At 48.4% G+C, this 26,824-nt stretch overlaps 1 protein-coding gene across 1 annotated transcript in view; it reads left to right on the top strand.

Moving 5' to 3' along the window:
• Nucleotides 1–4,939: 4,939 nt before the first annotated feature.
• Nucleotides 4,940–26,824, top strand: part of LOC311175812 (uncharacterized protein C14orf132) — a gene marked incomplete at both ends in the record, with an annotated part of 51,829 nt that continues 29,944 nt past the window's right edge. Inside the window, one exon of the mRNA XM_084240943.1 lies at nt 4,940–4,966. Within this exon, the coding sequence (XP_084097069.1) occupies nt 4,940–4,966 (27 nt within the window). The remainder of the gene's footprint in view (nt 4,967–26,824) is intronic.

Genomic DNA, 26,824 nt, shown 5'->3' with positions numbered 1-26,824 from the left:
TACTCCGTTTATGGTGAAACCTTGGAAAAGCCCTCAGTTTGGGTGGGACCTTGGCAGCTTCACCATGAAGGAGTCTGAGAAGTTACCTCTGGTCCAGGGGTGTCATTTTCAAAGAGGAAACCAGGGGTCCAAATAGTGAAGAACACAGAGGTGGCAGGAGGCAGGAGCAGGACAGCAGTGGCGACCCTGGGGGCAGAGAGGTGTGGGGTGCATCACTGCTGCCCCCGGCACCGAGATAAAAGCACACCCCCCTTATTAGGAAGACCAGAGTCTCAGCCCCTAAAGCTTCCAGGGTCAAGTGGTTCGCTTTGCTTCTTCCTGTATTTTTGAAATGATGAGTTGGTTTCCAGCATTTCAGAATCAGATTTCATTTCATATCCTGGGTTTTTGGCTTCTCAGAAAACCAACGGAACATCTACCCACGGGGCCTGCATTCATTCCCACACGGCAGTGTGCTCGCAACCTTGCCGCAGTCCCCACCACTCCCTCTGGTCTTTCTAGGCTGGCTTTGCTGCTTATCAAAAGCTTCCTGAAAGCTTTTGAGTTTGTCTCTATGGAGGGGTTAACCAGAAACCTGACATTGCAGCGGGTTTAGGTCACCAGTCTGACTTAGCTGAGTTGACTTTTTCCACCCTGATGTCCATGTAACTCCCTGAGGCAGATTTTTTCCCTGCACCAATGGTGAGCACCCCCAGGAGCTAGCCTTGTGTCTGACCCCATGTGCCCACCATCCTGGCTGACCTGGATTGAAAGTCCTTGTGGTTTCTGAGCTTGAACTCCAGGAGGTTAGCGGTTTGCTCTTTGGGGCGCACTCACAGCCAGATGCTAGGTGCTTTGCCAAGACTTCCAGGACCTGCCTGGGATGCCTCATTATTGTGTTCCCAGTGTAGCGATCAGGATGTCTGAGTCCCAGATACACACTGGACACCCTGGGGCAGGTCCCAGGCTGGAGCTATGAGTCAGTTTCCTTGTTTTATTTAAAACGGGATGGATAATTTTTCTCTGCCCCTCTATTCACAGAGACAAATTAAATGCTTTGCAAAGACACAAGGAAAAACTGGAAGAAAAAATCATCATGGATCAGTACAAGTTCTATGATCCTGCTCCAAAGAGGTGAGTTGAATAACATTGTCATGACTTAAATGCAGCCCCAGAAGCTGTCCTCTTTCATGAGGGAGCAGAAGCTGGCTGCCTGGAGTAGGCCGGTATATGGGGCTGGGGTCTCCCATGGGGTGGGGGTTCTGGGCGCAGGGTTTTGACTTGCTCTCAGCCCCATCTTCTGTGCTCCAGCTCCCGTGTGAGGGAGGTAGATGCTGGCTGGCCCAGAGGAGACACAGGCGTGATTTATCCACAAGCCCTGTGGGGGCCAGAGGAGCCTTGAACACAGCACGGGAAGGTGGCCTTGTCAGATTTCATCTTGGGATTGAACAGGTCAGAGAAGGCCATGGTGTGCTTGTGTGGGGCTGGGTAGGACCCTTGGGCCAGCCGCTCAAGGTCTTCCAACTTGGAAGCCTTTTGACCTGACACAGTCTCCTCTGGCTTCTCCAACTGGGGGTGGCTCCCCAGACACACTGCCTGGTGTGGGCTGGCTCGCCCCTAGGAGCTGGTCCTTGCCTCCAATGGGGAGGCAGGTCCCCACGCCTCCTTAGGCCTTTGTTGAAATCCCAGAACCACAGAATTCCAGAACCTCTGTCTAAATAGCCCACCAGTCTAAATAGCCCACCAGGCAGAGGCCAAGGCCCAGGTGAGGAAGGGGAGCTGCTGGAGTAAACGCCGTGCTGTCAGTGCCACGCGGGCTCAGAAGGCCATGCAGCCCTCCTCCTGCTCCCCTGGCTTCCTGCCACGAGCTGCCGCTCAGTCGCTCCTTAAATTCGCTGGTGTTGGCTCTGATGACTGCTCTTCCCCTGTGCCCACTCCTCAGTGCCAGGCGTAGTCAAAGGATGTCAGTGTAGCTGACAATGAATGGGGGTGGGGGTAACTCCACTCATGCATTTGGACAGAAAGATTGTCCTGGAGCTGGCCAAGACCAGCAGGGCGCCACTCCGTCCATCCCCCAGACCATCCAGAGCCCGAGGCCCAGCTCCCAGTGCTGTCTTCCAGGCAGCTGCTGAAGCCTTCTGCCCCGAGGCATACTTCCTCATGCCCCCCAGAATCACATCCCACCCTCCGAGCCTCAGATGCCATGTCCCTGGTAGTGGTGAAGAGGCCGTCCTTCTGAGTCCCAAATTAATGGACAGCGCTGCCGGCTGTGATCGTAATCCTGACCCCGTGAGGAACCAGCCCCCTGCTCCAGGGCAGTGGGGCTTGGCTGGGGTCTTCCCAGATTCCTCTTCTAACCAGGAAAACCACCTCACGGGAGCCAATGCCTTAGTCAAACTCATCAAACCAAAGAAAGAGGGGTCCACAGACAGCCCGCCCTGGCAGCTGGAGGCCACCGACCCAGTCTCCCCACCTGCTCAACCTCTCTGATCTCAGCCAGAGAATCCCGAGACCCCATCGAGCTCAAACAGTGCGAAAGAGCAGGATGCCCACAACGGGCCAGTGGGGAAAGGTAGGTGAGGCCGGCCCCCTGCGTGGGGTCAGGCAGGGGCTGAAGGTGATCTCAAGGACTCACCCTGGGGGGAGAGCCAGAGGGGTGGGGGTGCACACACAAGGGCAGGTGTGTCCGGGGGAGTGCAGGGCACTCTACCCCACAAAGACACACACACACACACAGGTCACTGGAAGAAAAATAAAGACCCACAGAGACACACAAAAACATGACGGGCTGGTTATTTTTAAAGATTTATTTATTTATGCATACAAGAGCTGGAGTACAGGCCAGAGGTGTGGGGGGGGGGGTGAGAGGATTCACTAGAGACAGAGTGGGGAGCAGAACAGGCACAATGACTGAAATACACTGCTGAGGGGAGCAGCAGGGAGACAGGAGAGGTCTGCTGCGCCGTGGGTCAGCTCCCTGGCTGGAGATGGAACACGTGCTGCAGTGGCTGCAGATAGCTTCATAGTGCTGAGACTTAACCCCTTGTGCCACGAGGGAGGCACGAGGGGCTGATTTTTGACAAAGGTGTAAAGTGCAATTCAGGAAGGAGTCTTTTCAACAAACAGTCCATGAGCAAAATATGCGCCTGCACCAAAGTCTCACACCTGGAATAAAAATGTACTGAAAATGGCTCATGAACCTAAAAGTAAAGCAAACTGTAAATATTTTAGAAGAAAACAGTCAGGATCTACAGTTAGAGAACTTAGACTTGACACCAAAAGCACAATCCATGAAAGTAATCATTAACATTGAATTTCACAAAATTTGAACTAGCTCTAGCAGTCAGGCAAGAATTCCATCACTTCCCACCGTCCTGTTCTATTGGGTCCTCGGGAGACTGGGTGACACCCACCCATACTGGGGAGGGCCATTTGCTTTACTGTGGGTTCCAGTTCAAATGCACATCTCTTCCAGAAACACCCTCACAGACACACCCAGAGTTTGACCAGCTGTCTGGGTGTCCTATGGCCCAGTCCAGCTGCCATATAAAATTAGCCATCACAGTAACTAAGTCCGAATAGCATTAGTGTGGGAATAAATGAACAAGCAATGGAGCTAAATTACCCCAAACCAAACCCACACCTAGATGGAAACCTGACAAAGTGGATGTGGCAGTACTACGAGAAAGAGCTGGACTGCTGAGCACAGGAGCTGTGATAATTGATTATTAATGTGGGAAAGTGAAATTACTTTCTAGCCACCTACCAAAAGAGCTGCAAAATGATCAAAATATGCAAAAAAAAAAAGAGTTTTTGGATACTTATTTTGCAAATGGGAAGATTCTAACAAGAGTGATAAAGTACAGTTGGGCAAGTTGCACACTGTGCAATCAGTCCTCAGAGGCACCATTCACAGTCCAGTCTGTTGTTAGGCCTGTGGAGTTCACTCTTGTTAAAACACGGCGTCCCTGATACAGGATCTCATTTATGCTCCAGGTTCCGTTTTCTTCATTTTTCTTTTCTGTTTTTTAAAAAAGATTTATTTATTTGTGTATACAAGAGCTGGGGTACAGGCCAGAGGGGGTGGGGTGGGGTGGGGTGAGAGGATTCAGAGTGGGGAACAGAACAGGCAGATTGTCCAGAGCACACTGCTGAGGGGAGCAGTGGGGAGACAGGGGAGGTCTGCTGCGCCATGTGCGCTGCTCCCTGGCCGGGGATCGAACTGGTGCTGCAGAAGCTGCCTGCGCTCAGCCTCATAGGTTGCATCTTAACCCCTTGCGCCACCAGGACGGCCTCGTTTTCTTAATTTTTCAAATGAGGAAACCTAGGCTCAAAAAGCCGTCACACAGCAGAGCGGAGCCAGGATTCACACCTCCTGCCCCCTGCCAGTCCTGAGCAGCCCAGACTCTGCACGCGGAGTTGGTGAGGAAAGCAGGGTCACCCTGGTCCTCAGGCCCGCGTGCAGTTCCCGCCAGTCCCAGGACAGGCCTGCTCACCCCCCTGCAGGGCTGGAAGGCGCACGGAACCGGGGAGGCCCGGGGCCCGGGACCGTCGGTCCAGGCGGGGTCCCCCGGGACCAGCTGCGCCACCCCGCGCCTCCTCTCCCGGGCACGCCCACGCAGGCCGGCTCGCGGGCGCTCTGGGGTTCCGCCGGCCCCGCCCCCGGCTTGGGCGTGGTCACGTGGTCACGTGGCGGGGCGCCCCGATTCCCCCCAGCCCCGCCCCGCCCCCACCCCGCCGCCCCCGCACTGGCGCCCGCCGCCCCCCACTCCGGAGCCGACCGCGCCGCCGGCTGAGGGCGCCTGGGGTCGGGTCGCGCCTCCGAGCTTCGGCTGCTGAGGTCGGCGCGGGTGGCCCGCGCGGGGCTCGGGGCGCCGGCTCGCTGCGCGGAGGGTCCCCGCCCATAGCGGCGGCTGCACCGGCGGCAGCCAGCGCCTGAGCGCCCCGAAGCAGCAGCACCATGGACCTGTCCTTCATGGCCGCGCAGGTAACGGGGCGTCTTCGCGGTGCGCCCAGGGCCGCCAAGTTCGGAGAGGGGTCGGAGCCACGGTCTCGCCCCCCGGGCTGGACCTGAGGGCGGGGCGGCCAGGGCTGCGCTCTTCGGGCGCCGGCGCCCGGTCCTTTCCCGGAGCGGGGTCCCACCTGGTGCGCCCCGGGGCGCCGGGCGCCGCTGCGGGGGTGGGGCGGGCCGTGCGCCCCGAGCGTGGGGAGGTCCGGCCGCGGACCCCTCCTCGCGAGTAGGGGGGGGGGCCCGGTCCGTCTCCCCGCCCTGCCCATCCCCCACCTGCCTCCCCGCGCTGGTGTCGGGGAACCCCCCGGCGGGCGCCCGGGGTGAGGGAGACCTCCGGCCGCCGGCGACCTGGCTGTTCCCGGCTCTGTGCCTTCGCGAGGCGCCAGGGAATGCCGCGGGCGCCCCCATTTCACTTTTCTCCCTTCTGCCTGGTGAGCACAGCCCCTGGCGCCCCGGGGAGCCCGGGAGACGCGCCCCGAGCCCGCCCAGACCTGGCGCGCGGCGCTGCCCTCATCCTTGTTTGCTTTGTGCTGAGCCTGGAGCCCCCCGAGCCTGCCGGGCGCGCCGGTACCTCCTCCCCGGACTCGGCGGGCTCCCAGCTCTGCCCTCTGCTGCTGGGGACACCCTGGAGTCTCCGGGAGGGTTGGGCGCGCTCCGCCTTCGCTGGCCGAGCCAGAACAAAGGCGCGCGCTGGCCTTCTCCGGGGGTCGGTGGCCTCTCGGGCCGGGGGACCCGCATGACCCCGGCCTGCGGGGGTGGGGGGCGCGTGCGGGGCGCGTGGGGTCTGGAGAGTCGGTGCCGTGTGCGGCTGGTCCTGCGGGAGCCGCGCGCCGGGAGGCCCCTCTCTGCCCCGGGGTGTGGCAGGTGCCCCACTTGCTGCTGTTTTTCGTGTTTTTTTTTTCCCCTCCGAGGAAATAGAGTTAGAGGGACGCTCCGCTTCCTTCCCTCCCCAGCTTCACTGTGGTGGGAGCCTGCTTAGACAGTAACAGCGGGATTCAGGCTGTGTAGACAGATTTCCCAAATGCAGGCGCAAACAAGATGCAGAATCCCAAGTTTACTCCGCAGAACCAGGTCCCACCGCTGGCAGCCTCTTAGCAAGATTTCCAGAAAGTTAATTGCTCTTGTGGCTCGCTCTCTCTTTTTTGCCCCCCTAATTTCTGTCTCTTGTTCCTAAATCCTGTCGTAAATAATGTCCTGTGGAAATCATTTTAGATCGTGGTGACCTTAGCTACATAAATGACGAGGCTTTGTCAGATTTATTTCTAGAACAGAGGCGCTCATACAAGGTCTGTCTCTGCCCTTCCCTCTGGATCCCACCGGACAGCTTGTGTTTCCATGGTTACAAGATAAATTGATCACTACCCACCCCTAGGCTGGCTAGAGCATCATATGTTGCTATGGTAACTTGACAAAATAAACGTAGGGGTTTTTTTTCCAGCATTCGTAGGCAGAGCCTGCAGAGATTGGATTTGTCCCTTTCTTATTTTGTTTACTATTCTTGTTTCATGTGGTCAGTTTATTCCTGTCAACAGATGATTGGGCACTGATTACACGCTCAGCGCTGAGCTGGTCACCAGGAACAGGAACAAGAAGTGCCAGCAAATGTGTAGACCTGAGGTTTGTTGGGGGTCAGGGGCGGGGCAAGTGCACACATTCTTACGCAAATCCTTCAAATCTGTGATGCAGGCCCTGTACCCCCATTTCACAGATCAGGAGACCAACGTCCCAGATTGAATACTTTGCCCAGGACACACCATTGGTCAGGAGAGGTGGGTATCACATCTGGGTCTCAGTATCTGCACAGGTGCTGGGTTTCTGCCTCATTACTTCATCTTGAGAAAGACACTACCTAAAGGGCAGGGGAGGCATCTTTAAAACTGACTCACCTCTTCTGCGCCACCCCAGAAGTGCTCTTCCTGTGGTGCGTTGTGCTGGGAGGGAGTGCTTTCTGGTGTTGCTCTGCTGCCCTCACCCACCCCAGCCGGGAGGGCAGGATGTTTACCCTTATCTGCTCACTAATCAGGGCCTGGCCGCAGTGAGTGCTCCCCACACATTTGAGTAGGGGCTTGGTACCTAGCCTGGACTTGCTATCGGGGTGCACCTAGAGAGCACAGAAGCCAATGACTAGGTAGGATACCCAGTTTTGAGAAAAGAAAGGTTTTGTAGCAAATCAGTTGGCAAAGATAGCAGGAGAAAAATTCAAATCTGTCTCCCCAGTTAAGAGGCATAAAGTTCCGTGGGGTTTGGCGACTGAGGTTAAGAAAGGAATTCAGGGCCTCCCCTGGTGGCGCAGGCTGTTGAGCACTGTGCTGTGAAGCTGTCCGCAGCCTCTGTAGCGCTGCCGGTTCAATCCCCGCCAGCAGGCGGGGGTCCCACATGGCGCGACCTCTCCTGTCTCGCCCACTGCTCCCCTCAGCAGTGTATTTCAGTCAATCCGCCTGTTCTGCTCCCCACTCTGTCTCTGGTGAATCCTCTCACCCTCCCGCACATCTGGCCTGTACCCCAATTCTTGTATAAATAAATAAATAAATTCTTTAAAAAAAAAAAAAGAACAAAGGAATTCAATTTTATTGAGTAAGGAGTGAGCTGAGGGAGAGGAAATTTGAGTTGACTGGAGTTCATTGGCTAATTCCAGGGCAGCTCACACATGGGAAACACAGACAGGCTTTGCTTCAGATCACTGGAGCTTTGAATTTCTGTTGGTGGCCCCTTTCCTTTGGGTTGCCCCCCCTTTACACTTGGGTCTTCCAGTTCCAACCTGCCTGGAGCTCAGCTCAAGGTTAGTTGTTTCTGCGCATGCTCCAATTGTGTGATTTTTTTTGATAAGGCCTGTGCTTTGATCTGTCTGTGAAAGCACAACTCAAAGGGAAAATTAAGGTTTTTTCCCCCTCTTGTGTCCTAAGGCCTGAGAACAAGTTAACCTCAGTTTTACAGTGGCCACGGTGCATGTGAGCAAGTCACTGCCCCACACACCAGCAATGGGCAGATAGAAACATCGGTGCCTCCACCCACTTGTTCCCGCTCCATGTGAGACGCTGGGACAGGGGTGCTGGGGAATAAAGTTGAGCGGGATGTAGACTTTCTTACTGGGGCTTACCAAGTATTAGGGAAGTAATGGGACAGTGATTCCCAGCAGGGGAAGGGATCAAGTGCTGGGCCTGGCACAGCCTGCCATGTAGTAGGTCTTCCAGAAATAGCTGTTAAATGATCAGATGAGGGTGAGGCAAGGTAGATGTGCCAGAGAAGACAGTAATAGAAGATTGACTTTGAGGTGCCCTCCCTCCTGAACCCCTACCATCATGAGGGCCTGGAGGAGGGGGTTCTGCTGGGTTCGAGCTGCCTTCCCCTGGTGCGCATGTGCATGATAGTCCGAGGGAGGGGAGCCCTGAATACATTCACAGATTCCTTCAGGGAGCCCAAGGGGGTGAGGGTAGGAGAACCTGGGAGCTAAGGCCAGGTTACAGAAGAGTGAGTGTTGGGGTGAGAAGTTCGGACCTGATCAGTAGGTGGTGGGAGTCAGTGCAGGTTAAGGAGCAGGAATACTTCACAGGGGAGCAAGCTTTGTGCCTTGGAAACTCCAGCCCAGAGAGGCAGAGCCAGAGGAAGGTGGGGGCTGGGAGTGCTCTCTTCTCAGACTGAGTGAATGAAAATAGCTTGTGACTTCATTTAAAAGTATTTTTAAAAAGAAAAGAGACCAGATTAGGTGACCCCCGCCCCAACTCAAGCCTCATTTGTCTTCTGCCTGTTATGAATTGTGATTTCTGTTTATGCCTTTAAAAGACCGTTTTAGGATATAAGCGATTTTACAAAGATTTCCTTCTCAACAGCTAAGCCCTGGACACTCTTGGATGTCAGGAGCAGACATCCATTATCCAACAAATATTCTTTTGCAAATGTGCCATCCCTGGCACTGGGACAGGGCCTGTGATTAAGGGCTTACAGGAGGCTGTGGGCACTGAAGGTACAAAGGCTCAGCTTGCAGCCCTACCTCACCTTGAGCCCTGGAGGCATGCTGCACCGTACCCCCACCCTGGAAACACTCCAGGCCCTCTCTGCCCAGTCCCTGAATCCCCAGATCATCCGGAGGGTTGAACAGTGGTCTGGGGCATCCTTTTCTCTATGGCTAGAGGCGGCCAGGAGGGCAGGCTGCCCAGGCCCCCAGGGACAGGGAGGAGGGGAGAATCACAGAAACTGTGGACTGATCCTCCAATCCTCCCATCTCTGAAGGTGGCTCCATCCCTCCCCCCTTCCCTCCTGGCCATGCACACTCACCACTAATCAGGAGGGGGATTCTGATTCCCCTCCCCTTAAATCTGAGCTGGCCTCCGGACTTCCTTGACCAAGGGAATGCAGAGTGAGTGCAGCCTGGGACTTGGATTAAGCCTTTAGGAGCCCGCTGCTTCCTCTAAGCACCCTGGGAACTCTTGTTCTGGGGGAAACCATGTGGAAAGAAGCATGGAGCCCTTGAGTCTGCAGGAAGGGAAGGCATATTTAAGGAACCTACTGTGTGCTGGGTCAGCATATGGGATGAGCAAGAAGGACGAGGAACACTTACTCCTGATTCAGAACCTCAGGGTACAAGCACGCCTGTGGCGGAAGAGCTCAGTTTTATTTTTCACTTGTAGTATCCCCAGTGACTAGTGTAAAGCCAGTGGTTCCCAGATGCTGCCATTGGAATCTTGGCAAATTAGCTGTGAGCTTTCAAGAGTCCTACCGGCCGCCCACTCTTGATGCGCCCATCAGTATCCACTGGGTGGGGTGGGCAGAGTGTTTGTTTTATTCCCAACTGATGCTGGTGCTCAATCAAGGTTGAGCCCAGAGTGTCAAGCCACACTGCCAGCCGCCTCTTGCCCCCTCTCTGAATGAAACAGGCCCTTGGATCCTGGTCCCTTTGGGTCATGAAGAGTCACGTGACCACTCTAGGTCAACACAGTATGGTTCCAGCAACTTGAAATAGTGAGGCCCAGAATGATATAATTGGGGGACTAGCTCCAAAATTGAGGTTCTCCCTGCCTCCAGACTATACCTGCCTCAGGCGGAACCTACAGTGGAGGTGGGGGTATTAGATGTAGTCTCTAGACAGGGAGGACATGGAGGGCTCAGGCAGAGTGGCCTTAGCAGGGCCCAGCTGCTGCTGACCACTGAGTGTCCTGCCACATCATCCTAACCCTTGAAGAACAGTCTAAGTGCAGGGGTTGGGGTGCTCCAGGGACCTTCTGAGGATCAGCTCTGGGGATCCTCCATCCCCTGAGGCACACGCGTCTTGCTGCGTCCACCTTTAACACAGGTTCTTGAAAAGGCCTGGTTCATCCCTGCAGCAGAGTCCAAAATCCAGGTGTAGCAGGGCCTGCTCTTGCAGAAGGTCCTGGGGTTTCTCCCCCTTTCCTCTAGCTTCGTGGTGTTGCCGCGGTTCTTGGCGGTCCTGGACCTCCTGGCACATTACTCGGTCTCTGCCTCCTGTCACCTGACCTCCTTGGGGGCCTCTCCGTGTCCCTTCTCTTCTTGTAAGGACACCGGCCACATTGGATTAGGAGCCCCCCTTTCTGGCCTTGATTATATTTGCAGATTACCTGTGTACCAGCGAGGTCACCTTTCCAGGCCCCAGGAGCTAGGACTTCGGTGTATCTTTTGGAGAGATGCATAATTTGACCCTAACAGGCTGTGAAAAATGAGGACTTTAGTTCTCGTGTCATTGACCAATAGCCTAAGAGGGGGCAGGGGCCACGTCACTTCTCTAAGCCTCAGTTTCGTCATCTAGGAAATGGGCGCCAGATTACCTTCCTCACGGACTGTCCATCTGGTCATGCAGTGAAGGTGCCCTGCGTGCCGGACCCCCAGCCTGGAGTGCGGGGCCGTGGGGTGGGGACGGGGCGTCACAGGCCCTGCGTGTGATAGGTGACAGGGTGGAGGTGTGAGAAGACTTCTGGAGGTTTGCATTGAGCTGAGACTGAAGCATGCGTGGCTGCTGTGGAGGCAGGAAGAATGAGGACACTTCAGGCAGGGGAGTGACAAAGGCTGCCATGCAGTGGGGCTTCAAGTAGTGTTTCCTGGAGGGGGTGGGACCAGAGGAGCAGGTGGTCGGGGAGTGGGGCATCTGCCCGGGAGACTGGTGCTGGGCAGGTGGCCTCCGCAGTGGAGGAGAGCCTGCTGGAGCCTGTGCAGACTTGGAGAGCAGGGGCTGGGCTGGAGGGGGAGAGACTCCGGCTCCTGGCTTATGCTGTGCAGACCCACAGGCCCAGGGCAGCGAATGCTTCTGGGCTTTCAAGAAAACTGAAAAATTCTGATTTTTACTTGCAGACTGAATATTTAAATGCTGGTGACTAATTAAAGAATTTTACAGAATCAACCAGTCGTGATGAGAGCTGTTCCGGTTACTTACTGCTTATTTCAGCTTCTTAGTGCCTTACAGCAGTTTATTTTGTGGGACCAGAATTTGGGGAGGATTCAGCCAGGGAGTTGGTTTCTGCTTCAGTGGCATCAACAGGGCCTCTGGGTTTTCGAGTCCACCTTCCACGATGTGTGGTACCTTTCTGCAGCTTGACCATTCTCTCCAGCTGAGTTTTCATTCTGCAGATGTTTCTTCAGGCAGCTGGGGACCTCAGGGTCATTGCGCTTTCTGCCCAGCAAGCCCTTCCCCCAGCAGGTATTCCAGCGGCCTCAGGTGGAGACTGAGAAACTCCAAGACCTGGCCCTGGAAGTCCCCAAATGTCACTAACTCCGAATTCTATGGGTCAAGAAAGATCTTTTCTGTGTGTGTGTGTGTGTGTATATTTTTTTTACATCATCATCTATTTTTTTTTACAATGCTTGATATCTCCTCTCAGGTGTAATGCCCGTAAAACTACCACCACCAAGGTACCCGTGAACTGTCACCATAGTCTCTTGTGCTCTGCCACCCCCCACCCCGGTTTTGAGGTTTTGATCCCTCTCCCTCCCCTGCTGAATGTCTCCTATTTATAGTTTTCCTGCTAGTTTTATCCTTTTTTCCTGCAAATTGCATGAGTTTGTCATTTTTGATTGCTGAATAGTATTCCATTGTGTATATGTGCCACATCTATTTTATCCTGTCATTTGTTTTGGGGCATTTAGGTTGTTTCCATATCTTGGCTGTTGTAAATAGTGCTGCAGTAAACATAGGAGTGCAGGTTTCCTTTCGAAGGAATGTTTGTGTGTCCTTTGGGTAGATTCCTAGGAGTGGAATTGCTGGGTTATAAGATAGCTCCATTTTTGGTAGTTTGAGGAACCTCCACACAGCTTTTCATAGTGGTTGGACCATTTTGCACTCCCACCAGCAGTGTAGGAGAGTTCCTTTTTCTCCACATTCTCACCAGCATTTTTTGCTGCCAGTTTTTTAAATATGAGCCATTTGCACTGGTGTGAGATGGTATCTCATTGTGGTTTTGATTTGCATTCCCCTGATTATAAGTGATGTTGAACATTTTTTCATATGCCTGTTGGCCATTTGCATTTCCTCTTTGGAGAAAGTGTCTTTTTAGCTCTTCTGCCCATTTTTTTGACTGGATTGTTGGTTTTGTTTTTGTTGAGTCATATAAGCTCTTTGTAGATCTTTGAATCAGTTGTATGGAATGCAAATACTTTCTCCCAGTCAGTGGGGTGTCTCTGTTTTGATTATTGTATCTTTCACTGTACAGAAGCTTTTTAGTTTGATGTAGTTCCAACTGTTTATCTTTTCCTTCACTTTGTTTGAGGGGATGAGTTCTAAAGATGTTTCTGAGATGGATGCCATGGAGTGTTTTATGTATGTGTTCTTCTATATATTTTGTGGTTTTCAGTCTTATGTTCAAGTTTTATCCATTTTGAGTTTTTTTTTTTTGTTCATGGTAAGAGGTCCTAGTCTAGTTTCTTTCTTTTGCATGTGATGGTCCAATTTTCCCAGCACCATTTATTGAACAGACTATCCTTGTTCCATTGCATATTCCTTCTATGTCAGGCAGCTCTCCCAGCATCGCCAGCGTCAATTTATTGACATTTCTATAGTCTAAAGTTAGTCTCCATTTGCCGTTTGGCTTGAATACTGGCCAAACCAGGCTGTTATACTTAAAACTCTGCGTTCTCTCAATACTGCTGCTTCTAGCAGTTTCTTAATTATCCCATCTACTTCCTCATGGCCTCCTTTTATGGGGTATTGCGGAGTAAAGCTCGTGGGAATTTTTGGTAGTCTCACTGGTTCTACCTTCACTTCTGCCAAGTTAAAACACATCAGCTTTATTCATTTAAAATCAAAAAGTGGCTTCCAAATTCTATGAATTTCCTTTATACCTAAAATATCCATGGGTGCCTGTGCAAACAAGGCATCCACTGGTATTCTGGATTCTCCTACTTTAATCCATATTTTCTCCTCTTAGGCCCTTTGACAAGTCTTATTTACACCTTCCAACTGAACACTTGGTTTACCAACATCTGCAGGGAAGCCGGAAATTATTGTTAATTCGCTCCCTGTATCTACCAAAAATTGGGTACACACTTCACAACCACGAATAATCACATTTAACAACACATACACTCAAGTGTCACCATTTACATTATTTACATTGCTCATATAGGTTAGGTGCTTATCTATCTTATCCTTGGCCCTAGGCTGTGATTTCCTTGCCTGCTGCCATTTGTCGGTCTTCCAGTCCCTTGGGCGAATGGCTTTCTTATTTTCATTCCCTGGAACTGTCGTGTTATTGCCTGCATAGGTTGGCCACTCCAAGGGCGGCCCCAGCCGTTTTTTCGTCTGTGAGCCTCCACCCCACAGTTCAAACCGTGCCTGCAGTAAGAATGTTGGTTGGGCCTTGATGGCATTGTTGCGCCCTATGTTATTTTGCACTGCCGGTTGTCTTTGTCCTGCTCTTGCTGGGCGAATATTTGAAAAGAAGCTCACAACCCTGGTTTCTGTTGTGCCCGCAAATGACAAGCACAGCCCCCAAGGAATCAAGGACAGCCAATGCAAGCACAAAAGGGAGTTGAATGCAGACTCGAGTCTGGACTCATGACACCCATTGATGCAGCGGTGGATGGCGAGAGCCCCGAACTGGGGAACAGGAAGGTTTTTATAGGGTTACAAGCAGGCTTAAATTTTAAAACAAGCTGGCAGTTACTCATTGGGTACTAAAAGGCTTTGTAGGTGTGGGCACAACTCAGACTCAGTTGATTAGCCAGAGATGCCGTGGTCTCCCTATTTGGTCGTCTCTTTTTCTGTTGGCCACCAGGGTGGTCCGAGAGGGTGAGGTGAGGATGAGACATAGTTCAAGAACATTGCATCATCTTTCAGGAAAGTGAAACCTAAACCTAAAATTCTAAAATGGTGGTTATACACACAAAATGGTGAAACAGTGGTCAAGCGCGTAACAATCCGGTTCCACATTATGGCTTTTTTTTTTTTTTTTGGTAATACAGCTAAAAATAAAAGAGGCATAAAACATAAAACCTATAATATCAGCATCACTATATCCAAATGTAGCTAAAGCTGCACAACCTTATAACAAAGAGGTGTGTATTGGGTGCGGAGGACCATGAGTTGAATGTTTTGCAGACGCTGTTTAATAAAGCGGACCAGCATATTTAAGATGCAGGGGCCAAAGGTTAAAGCTAGAAGAAGTAATTCCAGAGGCCCAGCTAGTGCCGTAATCAGAGTGGTCAGCCAGGGGGTGATGCTACACCAGTACTCAAACCAATTCTGTCGTGACTCACATTCATGTTTTCGTTTTTCTAATCCTTCGCGAACTACGGCCATGGATTCCCTGAAGACCCGTGTGTGATCCGCATAAAAACCACACTCTTCCCCTGACACCGCACACAATCCACCCTGTTGTAGAAATAACAAATCCAGGCCGCGGTGGTTTTGGAGAACTACTTCTGACAAGGAGGTTAGAGATTTTTCCAGATGAGATATGGATTCCTCCAGGTGACCTATGTCCTCATCTATGGCTGCCCTGAGATCCGCCAGCCCTTTGTACTGATAACCCAAAGCTGTGGAACCAGTAGCCACTCCTGCTACACCTAACCCGAAGAGGGTGGCAATGGTAAGGGCGGTTAAGGGCTCTCTTTGGTACGTGGTAGGGACTGTTTTTCAAAAATATTAAAACCTCCGATCCCTCATGATAGTAAATTTTTGGAAACAACCTGACATGCACTCAGAATTCTCCTGTAAGATTGACAACCTCGCCGTGTACACAGGGACTAAGGCCTGTCTGCGAATGCGCCCACCAACCTGCAGCATAGAACCAATTGCTACTGTTACTGGAGGTGATAGCAAAAGTCTGGCTACATGGAGCCTCAGCAGTGCCTCGTCCTAAACAAGACCCAGACCACTGTACCTCCCTAAGAGTCAATCCTTGCTTAGACTCACTAGGGGTCTTTTTCCATGGACAAGACGAATAGTTGGTGGTAGAATTAATAGGTAACACCAAGGCGGTAGCTTCATAAAAAAGGAGCCGTCGCTGCATAGCATAACCAGCAATATTGGGTGGCTTTAGGGTTGGTGATATTGATGCCGGCGTGTGTAACAACTGCTGCCGTTTTACCACTAGTTCTTGTCTCGTGAAACCGTAGAAAGGAATTCACAGACTTTTTGAAGTAAGCAGAGAGAGACAAATCTTGTCTTTGAAAGAAAAGTTTATTTAGGAAGAAAAGAGACAAAGGAGAAAGACTCCCAGGTATAAGGTACCTGGGAGGGGCCAAGATGAGCCGGTGCGGGATATTATGTTGGCAATATATACTTTCTCTCCCTCATTATGTTTAAGTTTTACTTTTTCTCTCCCTGATTGGCTAATTCCCAGAGGGTCTCACACTTACTAAGTGAGAGATTTCACATTCCTTATCTAACAGCTTTCCCTTTCCCCATTTGTCATGCTTGTCACTCTATCTTTATGGCCTAGTCCTCTGGGTGAGCATCTCTACATTGAAGTTAAACAGCTGCCCTCCTAAGTTGTCCATAAATTAAACCACTCTCCATTTCTCTAGTCTCCACCTCCCTTTATCACCTGAAGAAAACCAGTACCATCGTTAACAGCATTAATATTGTCCGTGGTCCTGGGGTATTTGTTTTTCCTAATGGAATTGGTTATATCTCTGAAGCCTCCCTAAATTCTTCAGAGGTCCCCTCCTGCACTGTCCCTAAAGCTGCCTAATAACCCTAGCTTGCCCTGTGTCTCAATATTAAGTACTTTTTTTTAAATTTTATTTTTATATTCCCCATACAATTGCAACCCCCTTATTTTGACCCCAATCCCTCCCCTCCCCGCTCCCCACCCTTCATAGAGTGTCTCTGGTTCATAGTTGTTTGTTGATTGTGATTTTTACTTTCTTACAGTTATTCATTTTCCTGGTCCCTTATTTAAGTTTTCTAGATTCCTGCTATGAGTGAGACCCTCCGGTATTTTTCTTTTTCTTTCTGGCTTATTTCGCATGATCCCTTCCAGCGCCATCCATGTTGCTGCAAATTGCATGTATTTATCTTTTTTGAATGCTGAGTAATATTCCATGGTGTATATGTACTACATCTTCTTGATCCAGTCATCTATTTTTGGGCATTTGGGTTGTTTCCAAAGCTTAGCTATTGTAAACAGTGCTGCTATAAACATAGGGGTGCAGGTGCTCTTTGGAGTTGATGTTTCTGTGTCCTTTGGGTAAATACATAGGAGTGGAATTGCTGGATCATATGGAAGCTCTATGTTTAGTAGGTCCAGAAATCTCCACACAGCTCTCCATAGTGGTTGGATCAGTTTGCACTCCCACCAGCAGTGCAGAAGAGTTCCTTTTTCTCCACAAACTCGCCAACATTTGTTGTTGCTAGTTTTTTTAATATGTGCCATTCTCACTGGTGTAAGATGGAATCTCATGGTAGTTTTGATTTGCATTTCCCTGATGACAAGTGATGTTGAACATTTTTTCATGTGCCTGTTGGCCATTTGTATTTCCTCTTCAGAGAAGTTTCTTTTTAGCTCTTCTGCCCATTTTTTGACAGGATTATTTTCTTTGTTGTTGTTGTTGAGTCACATCAGCTCTTTGCAGATTTTTGTGATCAGTCCTTTATCATTAGTGTTGGGTGCAAAAATGTTCTCCCAGTCGGTGGGGTTTCTCTTAGTTTTTGTTATTGTCTCTTTTGTTGTGCAGAAGCTCTTTAATTTGATGTAGTCCCAGCTGTTGATCTTTGCCTTCACTATCACTGCTTTGGGTGATGTGTCTGTAAAGATGTCTTTGATGTGCATATCACATAGTGTTTCACCTATATTTCCTTCTATGTATTTTATGGTTTCAGGTCTTATGTCTAGTTCTTTAATCCATTTTGACTTGGTTTTTGTGTATGGTGTGAGGTAGTAGTCAAGCTTTGTTCTTTTGCATGTAGCGACCCAGTTTTCCCAGCACCATTCATTGAACAAACTTTCTTTGCTCCAATGCATATTCTTTGCTCCTTTGTCAAGTATTAGTTGACCATAAATCTGTGGGTTTATTCTGGATTTTCTATTAGATTCCATTGGTCTGTGTGTCTGTTCTTGTTCCAGTATCATGCAGTTTTGATGATTATGGCTTTGTAGTATAGTTTGAAGTCTGGGAGTGTGATGCCTCCATTCCCTTTTTTTTTTTTTTCAGGAGAGCTTTGGCTATTTGGGGTTTTTGGTGATCCCATATGAATTTCATCAATAATTGTTCTATTTCTTTGAAGAATAACATTGAAATTTTTATTGGAATAGCATTGAATTTGTATATTGCTTTTGGTAGGATGGCCATTTTAATAATGTTTAGTCTTCTAATCCATGAGCAGGGGATGTCTTTCCATTTCTTTGTGTCTTCTTCTATTTCTTTTAACAGTGTTTTATAGATTTCTTTGTATAGGTCCTTTACCTCTTTTGTTAGATTTATTCCCAAGTATTTGATTTTTTTTGTTTTGATATTAAAAGGGATGGTTTTTTTATTTCTTCTTCAGATTTATTGTTTGTGTATAGGAAGGTTACTGACTTTTGCATGTTGATTTTGTATCCTGCCACTTTGCTGAACTGATTGATGAGTTTAATTAGTTTTTCTATGGAATTTTTGGGGTTCTCTATGTAGATTATCATATCATCTGCAAATAGTGATAGTTTGACTTCTTCTTTTCCTATTTGGATTCCTTGTATATCTTTCTCTTGTCTTATTGCTCTGGCTAGGACTTCCAGTATTATATTGAAATGCAGTGGTGAGAGTGGACATCAAGACAGATCTTAATGGAAATGCTTTCAGCTTTTCACCATTGAGAATGATACTGGCTGTTGGCTTGTCATATATGGCCTTTATGATGTTGAGGTATGTTCCTTGTATCCCAAGAATTTCAGGGGCTTTTATCATGAATGGGTGTTGCACTTTGTCGAAAGCTTTCTCAGCATCTATTGATATTATCATATGGTTTTTATATTTCTTTTTGTTGATGTGTTGGATAACGTTGATTGATTTTCTGATGTTGAACCATCCTTGTGTCCCTGGAATGAATCCTACTTGGTCGTGGTGAATTATCTTATGGATACATTGTTGGATTCTGATAGCTAAAATTTTATTGAGGATTTTTGCATCAGTGTTCATTAGGGAGATTGGCCTGTAGTTTTCTTTTTTTGTGTTGTCCTTGTTAGGTTTTGGTATTAGTGTAATGTTGGCTTCATAGAACGTGTTTGGTATTATCCCTTCCTTCTCAATTTTTTGGAAGAGTTTGTGAAGGATAGGCACTAATTCGTCTCTGAATGTTTGGTAGAATTCATTTGTAAATCCATCAGGTCCTGGGCTTTTGTTTTTGGGGAGGTTTTTGATTACCATTTCAATATCGCTACTTGTAATTGGTCTGTTTAGGTGTTCTATTTCTTCTTTATCTAGCTTTGGGTGATTGTAGAGTTGTAGGAATTTGTCCATCTCCTCTAGATTGTTGAACTTGTTTCCATATAGCTCTTCATAGTAGTTAATGATTATTCTTTTGATTTCTGCTGTGTCTGTTGTGATTTCTCCTCTTTCATTTATGATCCTGTTTATTTGTGCTTTCTCCTTTTTTTCCTTTGTGAGCCTGGCTAGGGGTTTGTCTATTTTATTTATGTTTTCGAAGAACCAGCTCTTGGTTTCATTGATCTTTTGGATTGTTTTTTTAATTTCTATTTCATTTATTTCTACTTTGGTTTTTATTATTTCTTTTCTTCTACTGGTTTTGGGGCTTTTTTGTTATTCTTTTTCTAGATCTTTGAGCTTCGAGATTAGGTTGTTTCTTTGAGTTCTTTCTTGTTTCTTGATGTGAGCCTCTATTGCTATATATTTTCCTCTTATTACTGCTTTTGCTGCATCCCATACATTTAGGAAATTGGTGTCCTCCTTGTCATTCAATTCAAAGAATTTTTTAATTTCTTCTTTGATCTCATTAGTCCAGTGGACTTCCAGTAGTGTGGGTTTCAATCTCCATGAGGTAGGATAGTTCCTTGCCTTCTTTTTATGCTTTATTTCTAGTTTGATGCCTTCATGGTCAGAAAAGATGGTTGGTATGATTTCAATCTTGGTGTATCTGTTGATGTTTGTCTTGTGCCCCAGTATATGATCGATCCTGGAGAATGATCCGTGTGCACTTGAGAAAAATGTGTACTCAGATTTTTTTGGGTTTAGTGTTCTGTAGATGTCTGTTAAGCCCAAGCTCTCTAGATCCTTATTTAGAGCTTTAGTGTCTTTACTAATTTTTTGTCTCGTTGATCTAAATCCATTGTTGATAGTGGTGTGTTGAAGTCTCCCACTATGTATGTGTTTTCTCTGATGTCTGTTTTCAGAGATGACGGTAGTTGTCTGATATATTTTGGTGCTTCTTCGTTTGGTGAATATATGTTAATGAGTGTTATATCTTCTTGAAGTATTGTCCCTTTGATCATAATGTAGTGACCGTTGGGGTCTCTTTTTATCTTTTTGAGTTTGAAATCTGTTTTATCTGATATGAGTATAGCTGCTGCTCCTGCCTTCTTTTTTGGTCCATTTGCTTGTAGGATTGTTTTCCATCCTTTAACTTTGAGTCTATTTTTATCTTTTGCAGCTAAATGTGTTTCCTGGAGACAGCAAAAGGTTGGGTTTTGTTTCTTAATCCAGCTTGCGACTCTGTGTCTTTTTATTGAAGAGTTTAGTCCATTTACATTTAGAGTTAGTATTGATATGTTAGCATCTGTATTTGCCATTGTGTTTGTCTTTCCTTTGATTTTATTTATTTATTCTTTTAATAACTTTTTTTTTTTGGCCTTCTTTCGTTGTTATTCGTCCCTCTGAGGTTCTGGTTTTAGGATTCCTTGTAGTATTTTTTGGAGTGGGGGTTTAGTCGTAATGAAATTCCAGAGTTTCTGTTTGTCTGGGAAGGTTCTTATTCTTTCTTCATAGAGGAAGGAGAGCTTTGCGGGATAGAGTATTCTTGGTTGGCATCTGTTTTCTTGGAGTCTGTTGGCTATGTCCCTCCACCCTCTCCTTGCCCGTAGTGTTTCTTCAGAGAAGTCTGATTGGTTTTCTGATTGGTTTTCCTTTGATTGGTTTTCTGATTGGTTTTCCTTTGAATGGTATCTGTTTCTTCCCTCTTGTCAGTTTCATTATTTTTTTCCTTGTCTTGGATTCTTGGGAGCTTTACTATTATGTGTCTTGCTGTATTTTTCCTTTCGTCATGGAAGTTTGGTGTTCTTCTTGCTTCTTGTTTATCAGTTTTCAGCTCCTCCTTCACGTTTGGGAAGTTCTCTTCAATTATTTCCTTGAATATTTTCTCTGTTCCTACATCTCTCTCCTCTCCTTCTGAGATTCCTATAACTCTTATATTTCCTTTCCTCATGGAGTCAGATAGTTCCCGAAGTCTTTCTTCAGTCTTTTTCCTGCATACTTTTCCTTCCTTTTCTGTTTTAGTTCTTTTTATTTCTGTGTCTTCAAGAGTACTTACTCATTCTTCCATTTCATCTATTCTGCTTTCATTGCTTTTCCCAGAGTTCTTTAGCGCCTCCATTAATTCTTTGATCTCCTGCATTTCTTTTACTTCCCTCTTTAGTGACTCAATTTCATTCTTCTGGTCATTAATTATTTTTCCCTTATCATTGTTTTCCTTTATGAGTTCTGTCAGTTTTTTAATCACGGCAATTTTAAATTCTCTTTCTGGAAGGCTCAGAAGTTCTTCCAAGTTACTGTCGTTGCAATCTGGTAGGTGGTTTTCTTTTTGTGGTGTGCTTTTTTCCTGAGGAGTTGCTGGGTTGCATGTGGTTTTTCTACTCCCTACTGCCTGTTTTCTAATTTGCCATATTCCTTGGAACACTGTGTTGCTGGTACTGGCTGGCATCTTGGGTGAACTTCCCAGCTCACCTCTGGCTCCTCAGGTAGCCTTCTGCTGGTTTCACACAGTCTCCACCAAAGAAAGGTCCCTGCTGCAAAATGCCGGCCCCAGTGGTGGGTGCCGCTCCCCTCTGGGCTGGGACTGCAGGCCAGAAGGGGCCTGGTGTGGGCGAGCCTCCCAGCTCACCTCTGGCTCCTCAGGGAGCCTTCTGCTGGTTTCACACAGTCTCCACCAAAGAAAGGTCCCTGTTGCAAGATGGCGATGCAGGGGATGTGCTCCCCTGTGCTCCCGGTCTGCCCCAGGGGTGGGTGCTGCTCCCCTCTGGGCTGGGACTGCAGGCCAGAAGGGACCGGGTGTGGGCAAGCCTCCTAGCTTACCTCTGGCTCCTCAGGGAACCTTCTGCTGGTTTCACACAGTCTCCACCAAAGAAAGGTCTCTGCTGCAAAATGGCGATGCCTGGAACGCGCTCCCCTATGCACCTGGTCTGCCCCAGCAGTGGGTGCCACGCCCCTCTGGGCTGGGACTGCAGGCCAGAAGGGGCCTGGCATGGGCAAGCCTCCCAGCTCACCTCTGGCTCCTCAGGGAGCCTTCTGCTGGTTTCACACAGTCTCCACCAAAGAGAGGTCCCTGTTGCAAGATGGCGATGCAGGGGATGTGCTCCCCTGTGCTCCCGGTCTGCCCCAGGGGTGGGTGCTGCTCCCCTCTGGGCTGGGACTGCAGGCCAGAAGGGACCTGGTGTGGGCTAGCCTCCTTGCTTACCTCTGGCTCCTCAGGGAGCCTTCTGCTGGTTTCACACAGTCTCCACCAAAGAAAGGTCCCTGCTGCAAAATGCCGGCCCCAGTGGTGGGTGCCGCTCCCCTCTGGGCTGGGACTGCAGGCCAGAAGGGGCCTGGAGTGGGCGAGCCTCACAGCTCACCTCTGGCTCCTCAGGGAGCCTTCTGCTGGTTTCACACAGTCTCCACCAAAGAAAGCTCCCTGCTGCAAAATGGCAATGCGGGAACGCACTCCCCTGCGCGCCTGGTCTTATATTAAGTACTTTAAAAGAGGCTACTAACAATTCCCACAAAACATTTTTGTTGTCACAGAATTTCCCAATTGGGGGGGTCGGCGTAGGGAGTACAAGCAAGGGAGATCCCAATGAATTAACCTGCAGCGGGGTTTGCGAGGATGGGCTGGGGATATTCAGTTTGTGTACCTTCTGGTCACCGATTGTTGCAATATTGGGACCTACAGGGACTATCTGTACCGGCTGAACCTGCAGTATTATCTGTATCATGCTGCCATGCCACGGCTTCTGGTAATACATCAAGCCCCATGTTAAGCCGCTAGTCCACCGCAAGTCTTGCAGACCTTTGTCGGTAAAGGTTAGCTTCAGTATATTGGCCTGTGGGTGTAAAATCTCCTGTTATATGGGTGAACGAACTGGAGAGTTACTAGGTCAGGGGAGGTTTTCCATTTCCACTCCCTGTCATTGGTATCTACACAACTCCAGTCAGCACAGAAATAATCTAGGGCAGTACCGCAAGTTTTGTGCCATTTACCCGTCTTGTATCCTGGACAGGTAAAGAATCCATTTGACTGCATCATTTGCCTTGCCCATACTCGATGCAATGTGGACAATTCATTGAACCCTCCCACCGTTTGTTCTAAGGAAAAATACAGTTCAGGAAACCGGGTGCGCGGAGGCCTAATTGCAGAAGTCTGATTCCAGACTTCATAGCTCTCACCGCTTCGGATGATCCACATGAGTTTCTTCGGTTCGTGGGGGTTGAACTGGGCCCCCGGAAGCAGTAGAACTAGGCACATCCAGCTGAGGACCGACATTATCACAGGGAAGCGCTCGAAGAGTCAGTTTGAGTGGGTTAGTTGGATGTTTTCAGGCTTGCCACCGCTGCTGAGAGTTGTCAGCCGGCCCCGCCTTGATGTGAGAGTGATGAACCCAGGCCACAGTGCCATCCACCTTTAATGCAGTGGGTGTGGTCAAAATGACAAGATATGGACCTTTCCAACAGGGTTGGAGGCCGCGGCCGTCAGTCTTATGCCAGTGAACAAGGACACTGTCCCCTGGCTGGAAGCTGTGTGCCCGGCCAGGAGGGTCCTCCTCCTTCCTAGAGCACCTTAAGGCGGGGCCAAACTTCCCAATGAGCCTGTTGCACAGCACATACAGAAAGGAGAAGTTCACAGTCAGTAGGCAAAACATTGGGAAGGTGGGCATCATGGAGAGTAGCTGGGGGTGGGGGCGGTCCCATAGATAATTTCAAATGGGGACCACCCCAACCGGTAAGGGGAGTTGCGAGCCTGAAAAAGGGCATAGGGAAGGAGAGTCACCCAGTCCCCGCTGGACTCCAGAGTTAATTTAAAGTTTCCTTTAATGCTCTATTCATTCTTTCTACCTGCCCTGCACTTTGAGGTCTGTAGGCACAGTGGAGTTTCCACTCCGCCCCTAAGACCGAGGCCACAGATTTGGATACCTTTGAGACAAAGGCTGGTCCGTTGTCAGACCCTATGGTCAGCAGAAAACCAAAACTAGGAAAAATGTCCTCCAGGAGGACCTTGTCCACTATGCGGGCCGACTCACCCTTTGTTGGGAACGCTTCTGGCCATCCAGAGAATGTGTCCACCAGGACCAGTAGGTATGGATAGCCAAGTTTACCTGGTCTTACCTCAGTGAAGTCTACTTCCCAATGGACCCCAGGGCGTGTTCCTCACGGCTCTTTCCTGGCTCGCTTATTGTCGGGGCTACATTTACCAAGGCACACGACTGGCAGGACGTCACAACCTGCCGCACGATGCCGATCAAGTCCCTAATATGAAGATTCCACTGTCTTATTAGGTCCAAGGTTTTTCTTTCCCCCAGGTGCGTGGCACAATGTAAACATTGGACAAGATCAGTAGCTAAATGTGTTGGCAAAATGGGCTTGGCTTCCCTAGTATACCACCAGTCGTCCATAGGGAAAGGATCTGGCAAGGACTGGATGTAGTCAATGTCCGTGGCACCATGCTTGGGATCTGCCGGTAATTGCGGACACTCTGGGTCCGGCAGCTTTACTGGCAGGGCATCTGTTGGCATTAGGGCAGCTTGCCGAGCCACCTCATCTGCCTTTCTATTACCTTGTGTAGGAATAGAGGAATCCTTTTGATGTCCAGGGTGGTGCATGATGGCCAGTTTCAATGGTAGCCAGATTGCCGTCAGGAGATCCAAAATTTCCTGTGTGTTCTTGATGCCTTTGCCGTCTGCAGTTAGAAGTCCACGCTCTCGATATATGGCCCCATATATGTGGGCTGTGGCAAACGCATACCTGCTATCTGTATACACAGTCAAATCTTGCCCCGATGCTAGGGTAAGGGCTTTAGTCAGGGCAATTAGCTCAGCCTTCTGAGCTGATGTCCCGTGCCGTAGAGGCTGAGCCCATATGATCTCCTGCATGATACCACTGCCGCCCCTGCTGCCCTCCGTCCCTTGTGGATGAAACTGCCCCGTCTGTCAACCAGACTAGCCCGTCTGGTAGGGGGCTATCTTGCAAGTCTGATCTTAGCCCTTAAACCTGAGCCGAGATATCGATGCAGTCTAGGTGAGCTTCCAGGTCTGGGGCGGGCAGGAGGGTGGCAGGATTTAATCCCGTGGGTGGCACGAAGATAACTTTTTTCTGGATCGAGCAGTAAGCTTTGATAGTGCGTAATGTGAGCATTACTTATCCATCTGTCCGGGTTGCCGGAGAACTCTCTCCACCGCGCGCGCGGGGTGGTTATAAAAGTAACCTGTCCCTGCACTTTTGCCGTTTTTCATGGAGGGAAATAATACACAAAAGATGTGGTAACGCTGAAGAGGATATTCTGTTATCTCTTGAAATGGTGTTAGCTACAGTCCAGGGCCTGTGGGATCCTTCTGAAAGATCTGCAAGAAATCATCAGAAGTTTTCCCTCTCCAGAGACACCCAGCACTGCTTGGAAGAGAAAAAAATCTAAGCATTCTGGATATCTGCTACTTAGAGGATGTTTTTGCCGGCCAGTGACTGCTCTTTTCAGCCTAAAGCAAGAATTATCATTAAAATACTAATTGCCTATTATCTTGCATGTTTTTGACTGAAAGTCCTATCTTGTTATGCTTCAAATTCCCATTTAAAATATGTAAATATTTTATCATTCTAATTAGACTTCCTTCTGGAGAGAATACAATGGTGTGTTTTTGCAGGGGTATAATGCTATCTCCTTTGCTGGTCTGTTAGGTGTAACTCTTTTGTTAGTTTGGTGGTTGCTTTAGGATTGTAGTGTATACCTTAACTCATCACAGCCTCTGTGTAAGTGATATTATGGCACTTCACATACAGTATAAGGACCTTTCAACAATATACTTCTGTTTCTCTCTTGTCAGCTCTGTGCATCTATTGTTATACTTTGCACTTTCACGTTATAAATCTCACGTGACATAGTATTTATTTTAGTTAAAAAGTCAGTTATCATTTAAAGAAATTTAAGTAGTAAGAAACAATTCTTTGTTTATTTTACCATATGGTGGTTATTCCTGGTGTTCTTTATTATTTTATGTTGAGCTATGTTTCTCTGTGGTATTATTTCCTTTCTGCCTTAGGGACTTTAACATGTCTGATAGTGAAGAAGTGCTGGCGATACATTCATTCAGCTTTTGTGTGTCTGGGAAAAAAGTATTTTCTTTGGCCTTCAGTGTTGAAAGTTATTTTTTACTGGGCATAGGATTCTAGCTTGACTGTTTTTCAATATAGGTGATCCTCTTGACTTACAGTTTTCAGCTTTGTAAGTGTGCAAAAGCAATAACCCTTGAGTCATTGAGTGAAGTTGTGGGCCGTTACTCTCTCGTGATGCAAGTGGCGGCAGCAGTGAATCAAAGCCCCAGCCAGTATTTTCCACTTCACTATATTTTCAACTTATGATGCGTTAATTGGGATGCATTCCTGTTGTAAATCAAAGAACAGAAGATCTGAACAGTTAAAAGCCCTCACTTCATGTAGTCACTAGGCTTTTGGAAACAATTATTTTAAAGAAACTGACTCCTCAAATAATGTTCTTTCTTCCAACATTGACTGGGATTTTTTTTCTCATCAGCTTTATGATGAGAACACTGAAGAAATTTGTTGTCTTTTTATTTGAGGATTTTAAAGTACAGAATCTGCTGTACTTTAAAGAGACTGTCCCACCATCTTCCCGTTCATGCTGTATCCAGTGAGAAATCTGCTCCCATGCTTTGTTTCCCTGAATATAATGTGTCTTTTTTTTCCCTTTGGCTGCTTTTATAATTTTTTCCTTCTCATTGATTTGAGGACTTTGATGATGATGTGTCTTAGTGTAGCTTTCTTTGGGCTAGGGATTTGGGAATGCCCCACATCTGTGAGTTTATATTTTTCACACTTTTGGGAATTTTTATGCCATTGTTTCTTTGCCTGCTTTCTCTGCACCCTCTCTTCCCCACCCCAGTGTGGTGGCCTGCTTGAAGTTGGCTCGCAGCTCTCTGATGCGTGTTCATTTTCTTGCTCACTTACTGCACAGAGATGGAAAACTCCTGGAACCATGGT

The sequence above is a fragment of the Talpa europaea genome (genome assembly GCF_964194135.1).
Source record: "Talpa europaea genome assembly, chromosome: 8".
NCBI lineage: Eukaryota > Metazoa > Chordata > Mammalia > Eulipotyphla > Talpidae > Talpa > Talpa europaea.
This window is presented reverse-complemented; position numbering and strand designations above follow the sequence as displayed.